This window comes from Fonticula alba, assembly GCF_000388065.1.
Source record: "Fonticula alba strain ATCC 38817 unplaced genomic scaffold supercont2.6, whole genome shotgun sequence".
Classification (NCBI taxonomy): Eukaryota; order Rotosphaerida; family Fonticulaceae; genus Fonticula; species Fonticula alba.
Window position 1 is genome coordinate 2,178,075 of NW_009242976.1, and position 5,371 is coordinate 2,183,445.

The window sequence follows — 5,371 nt, forward strand, 5'->3', positions numbered from 1 at the left end:
TGCTCTTGTCTCTTCCTGCTCTTGTCTCTTCCTGCTCTTCTCTCTCCTCTTTTTCCTCCTGCTTCCTCTCGCCTCCTCTTTTTCCTCCTCATCTCCTCCTCATCTCTTCCTTTGATCGCCCTCACTCTCCCCCATGCCCCCTCTTTCCCGGCCCTGCCCTCCGCCACCGTGCAGTCCACCTCGCCGACAGCGGTGTCGGTGGTCCGGCCCCCGAGCAACCTCAATGGCTCGGAGTCGGCCAGTCTCTTTGTCACCTCGGCCTCGGGCAGTCATGCCCTGGTGCAACTCCTGTCGGCCGGCTTGCCGCCCGGTCCGCCATCCAGCCCGCCGGCCCCCGAGCCGCTGGGCTCCGAAGCCGTGTCCGGGCCCCGGGGCCCGGCCGAGCTCCTGGCCGGCGGCCGTCCCGGGGCCCTGATCCACGCGGCCGGCGCCTCGTCCAAGCGCCCGGCCCTGGCCTTCCTGCGCTTTGCCTCGGTCATCGAGTCCCTCGGGCCGGTGTTGGATTTGGCCCCGGTGCCCGAGCCCGAGGGGACACTGCTTGCATGCGCCGGATCCCAGGCCGACGGCCGCGTGGCCGCCCTCTCGCAAGGGATCCCCCTGGAGCTGGTGGGCCGCGTGCCGGTGCATGGCCCGGCCGCCGGGTCGCTTGCCGACAGCTGGACATGGAGGTATGGCCCGTCGCGGGAGGGGGTGCGGCAGGGGGGGGGGGGATTTCGCATGGCCCGCAAGCCATGTGCCCTTTGCCGCTCGCCACGGGCAGGAGTTTCTGACTGACACGCGTGCGCCTGCCGCCAGCGAGCCGGACGACCGCGCGGTCCTAGTTTGGACCACCGGCCGGGATGGGCCCCTGGCCGGGGCCATTTTCCAAACCACCGACCCGGCCGCGCCTGTCCTCTTGACCGAGCCCACGCTGGCTCTGCTTGATCGTCTGCGCCGGGCCCCACATGGCCCGGAGGCGGGCCCCCCGCTGCTGGTCCTCCCTGGAGCGTCTGCCCCCACGGTAGTGCGTACTTCTGCAAATCCTCCTCCTCCTCTGTCTCCTTCCCTCTCTTTCATTTGATCTCCCTCCGCTCTTCTCTCTCTCCGCTCTCCTCCCCACGCTCTCCTCCCCACGCTCTCCTCTCCACGCTCTTCCTTCGCTGCCCCCCTCCTCAGCCAGCCACGCCTCTGACCCATTCGCCACCGGCTCGGCTCCACTCGAAGGTCCATCCCCGGGGCATCCTCACACTGACGGCCGATGGCATCGCCGACACCTGGACCCCGCCGGCCGAGTGGCAGGGGATCGACGCGGCGGTCGCCTTCCCGACACCCGGGTCCAATGCCACGTTGCCCGCACTCGTGCTTTTGCACCGCCAACGGACGGCCGTGGCCCTGGTGGCCCCCCCTGCCGGGCCGCACCAGTCCTGGGAAATCCTGTGCGTACCCTTGCTCCGACCGGGGGGCCGCCGCTCCCCTGCGCCCGCATGGGCCATTGCCCGACACTGACTCCCCCGGCACTGGCCCGCCAGTGACACCCGGGACTTTGCATGCGAGGTGGCCACGGTCTGCCCGCTTGCTCATCCAACTCGCACGGTGGCCGTGTCCCTCTGGGATGGGACCCTGCAACTGGCGGCCTTCGGCCCGGGTACGCTGGCCCACCGGGCCAGCACCATCCTCCGGTCCTTGGAGGATCCGGTGGTGGCGCTGGTCGCGGCCGCGGTCGACAAGACCGAGACCTCCGGCTCGGCGTCCCTCCTGGTCGGCCTGACGGTCCGGGGGCGGGTGCGTCTGTTTGGCGCCTCGGACGCCGGGCTCCAGGCGCTGGGCGACCCGGCCTCCGGGGACACCCTCCCCGGCCGGGTTTTCGGCCCGCGAAGCATCATCCCCCTGGCAAGCCCCATGGATGGGCCGGCCTCGGGGAGGGGTCTTCGGCTCCTGGTGGCCGGCACCCCGCCGGCCCTGCTCACGGTGGAGACCGACAGCCGCGGGGCCACCGGCGCCTGGACCTCGCTGGCTCGAGTGGCCACGCAGCCGAGCAGGCTGGCCACCCGGGCCGACGGCCACATCGACCCCTGCCCCCGGCCGCTTGGCCTGCAGGGGCACATCCTCTGGGCGCACGATGGGCAGCAGCTGCTGCTCTATCGCCTGGCCCGGCCGGCGCGCGCGTGCGGCCTGCCCGCCGGGGCACCGGGCCTCGGGGGGACCCTCTGCGTGGCCAGCCTCCCGGCGGACATCTTCCGCCTGGACCCAGCCCCGACCGGGGCCCCGACCACCACCGAACACCCGGGGCCCTCCTTCGAGTCGCCCTTCCGCCTGGCGGCGCACCCGGCCACCGGGTCGGTGGCTGTGTTGACCACGCGCCCGGCGGCGGGGCCCGCGGACTCGGACGCGCCGGGCCCCGCCCCCGGGCCCGACACCCCGATGGCCGACGGCGACGCCCCCCTGCCGCCGGAGCACTTCAACCAGCAGGGCCTCATTCGGCTTTTGTCCTTGGACCTGACGACCGGTGCGTGTGGGTGGCGGCCGCTGCCTCGTCCGGCTTGGGGGCCTCCCTCTGCCGGGGTTTCTTTTTTTCCTTCCTTCGCTCACGGTCCCCCCCCCCCGCCCTGCCGGGTCTCCTTTGCCCGGGGCCCGACACGATGCCGACCTGCCGGGGTGTAGAACGCGCCACCTTCGCCCTGGGCTCGGATGAGACGCCGATGTCGGTGACGACGGCGCGCGTGTCGCTGGACCCGGCGGCCGGCGCACCGGTCGAGGAAATCCTGGTCGTCGGCACGGCCTTCATCCTGCTGACCGAGGACGAGCCCTCGCGCGGGCGCATCCTCCTCTTCCGTGTCCGGTCCCCCGGCCAGCCGGCGGCGCGGCCGGTGTCGCCCGGGTCCATGTCCCGGGCGACCGGCGGCGCCGGCGCCGGCGATGGGCCCGACGCCCATGGCGGCCGCCCGGGGACCTGGGCACTGGAGCTCCTCTCCTCGGTGGACACCTTCGGCGCGGTGTACAGCCTGGCGGCCATGAGCCCGGGGCGCCTGGCGGCCGGCATCAATGGCCGGATTGTGGTGTACTCGATCCAGGCCGACCGAGCGGCCGGGCCATCGCCCGGGGACTCGCTGACGCTGGCCCTGCGGCCGGAGTCCGGCATTTACCGGCACGCGCTGTGTGTGGCATTGGACGCGCGCCCGGGGCGCCTCCCGGGCCCGGCGGGGGCCCGGAGCTCGGCCGACACCGGGGGGCCCTCCGGCACCGAGGACGCCCCCTTCGACCTGGGCCTGGCCGGGTGGCTGGGCCCGGCGCCGGGGATCCCGGCCGGCGGGTCGCTCCCCTCCAGTGCCAGCCTGCCGGCGCTCGGGCGCCCGGATGGCAATGGCCCGGCCACCGGCCCCGGGCCGGCCACCGAGCAGGAAGCCGCCATCACGGCCAACACCACGGCCTACCTGCAGTCGGACAAGATTGCCGCCGGGGATTCCATGTCCGCGGTGACGCTGTACAGCTATGGCACCGGCGGCCCGGGGCCCGGGTCGCCCGGGCGCGCCGGCTCCGGCGGCCCTGCCCGCCCGCCCGCGGGGCACATCCAGTTCGAGAGCGAGTACCCGGAGAATGCCTTCATTTCGGCGGTCTGCTTTGCCGACGACTCGGGGCATGAGTGCGTCGCTGGTCCTTCCCTTGCCCTGCCCTCGCCCGGTCTTGCCGCCCTCTTCGCCGCCTTGCTCGCCGCCTCTTGCCAATGCGCCACTGACCCTCCCTGTGCCACGCGCCGGCGGCGGGGGCCGACGACACAACCACACACAACACACACAACACACACAACACACACAACGACCCAACCGCCCAACCGCCCAACCGCCCAACCGCCCAACCCCATGCAGCGTCATTGCCGGGTCCATCGACGGGACGCTCCTGGTGCTGAGCCACCCGCGCAGCACGCGGGCTGGTGGCCACCGGGCGATGCAGGCCTCCCCGAGCGTGCACCATGCGGGCATGGGCTTCTCCATCCGCCGGGTGGTGGCGGCCGGCTTGCGGCCGCGGTGGCGACGCCATGTGGCCTCGGCCGGCTCGCTGGCACACGCCACCGACACCGACACCGACACCGCCGCCGGCCTGGTTGGCCGCGGCTTTGGCCGGCTGTGCCTGGACCCGGCCGGGCGCTTTGTGTATGGCACTTCCGGCGGCGGGCTCCACACGGTGGATGTCCTGCGCCCGCCGGCGGAGCCGGACCACCCGGCTGCCGGTGCCCCCGCCCCGGCCTCCGGCAGCTGGCCCCCCCCCACCGCCGGGGCCCTCTGGCGCCTGCTGGCCGACTTGCTGCTGCACCTGCACCAGCTGACTGGCAGCCTGCCCACCCCGGTGCCGCTGGCCGGCTTCGCTGGCCCCGACGCCCGGGACCATGCACGCCTGGCCCTGGTCCAGCTGATGGAAAAGGCCGCTGCCCGGGGTTTGCCGGCTGCGCGGAAACACCGCGCCGGCACGGCCGTCCTCCTGGATGGCGACCTCATCCGGGCCGTCATCCGGCTCTGCCAGCGTGCGGGCGAAGGCTGGCTACTGCGTGTGCTCCATCTGGCCGATGTGTATCTATTGGACCTGGCGGAGCCGGATTTGTACCGGCTCCTGGCTGATGGCCTTGGGTGCTGAGCCGACGTGGGGCGCCGAAGGGCCGAGCAGAGAGCAGGGAAAGAGGGGACGGACCCGGGAGCAGAGGCCAGAGCCGACCCGCTTCCCCCTCCCCCGCGCGCGCGCTCTCCCTCGGTCGCGCGTGCATACATCTCCGTATGGGGGAATATACCATTGCGCGTCAAGCCTCAAGGGCGACACCATGGCCGGCAGGAAGCCGGGGAGGACAGGCGGAAGGAGGGAGGCAGGGAGTGATGGGGGGGGGGCCAGCGGGCCGGGCGGGGGAAGGCGGCCTTCACCGGCGGTGCACGCTGGCCGCCTCGGCCGGAGCCCGGTCGCCGGAAGCAACCACCGCCCCATCGGCCGCCTCCTGGTCCGGGCTCAGGGTCTCAAGGCGCAGCCGGGGGTCGGCCGTCGGGTCGGCGTCACTGGCGAAGCGATCCATCAGCAGGGCAAACACCGCGCCCAGCAGATGCCCGGCCACGGCGCCGTAAACCGCCGGGATGGGCCAGGCCTGGACGCGGAACATGTGTCAGCATGCGCCCGAGGAAGAGAAGAAAGAAGGCGAGAGAAAGACCACAAAAAGGAAGGGGACGGGGAAACCGAGCGGGGCGCGGCCAAAGGGCGGCAACTGTGCAAGGGGTACCTGCCACGGGCGCTCCCAGTCGAGAGGGACGACCGCCACCGAAACCCACGCCCCGAGGAGGGTCCCGGCGAAGATGCGCCACGCGGCCTTCTTGAAAATGGAGTTGAGGCTATGCATGTGGCAAGCCGCGGGGGGGGGGGG

At 72.7% G+C, this 5,371-nt stretch overlaps 2 protein-coding genes across 2 annotated transcripts in view; one reads left to right on the plus strand and one right to left on the minus strand.

Moving 5' to 3' along the window:
• H696_04127 (hypothetical protein) overlaps positions 1-4,605 on the plus strand; it is a gene marked incomplete at both ends in the record, with an annotated part of 8,463 nt that extends 3,858 nt beyond the window's left edge. Inside the window, 6 exons of the mRNA XM_009498011.1 lie at positions 175-668; positions 796-1,003; positions 1,204-1,415; positions 1,509-2,485; positions 2,641-3,619; positions 3,843-4,605. Coding sequence (XP_009496286.1) covers positions 175-668; positions 796-1,003; positions 1,204-1,415; positions 1,509-2,485; positions 2,641-3,619; positions 3,843-4,605 — 3,633 coding nt within the window. The remainder of the gene's footprint in view (positions 1-174; positions 669-795; positions 1,004-1,203; positions 1,416-1,508; positions 2,486-2,640; positions 3,620-3,842) is intronic.
• H696_04128 (hypothetical protein) overlaps positions 4,049-5,371 on the minus strand; it is a 5,762-nt gene continuing 4,439 nt past the window's right edge. The window contains exons 4-5 of the mRNA XM_009498012.1: positions 5,231-5,339; positions 4,049-5,098 (exon numbers count right to left, since the gene is read on the minus strand). Of these exons, the coding sequence (XP_009496287.1) occupies positions 4,880-5,098; positions 5,231-5,339 (328 nt within the window). The 3' untranslated portion in view covers positions 4,049-4,879. The remainder of the gene's footprint in view (positions 5,099-5,230; positions 5,340-5,371) is intronic.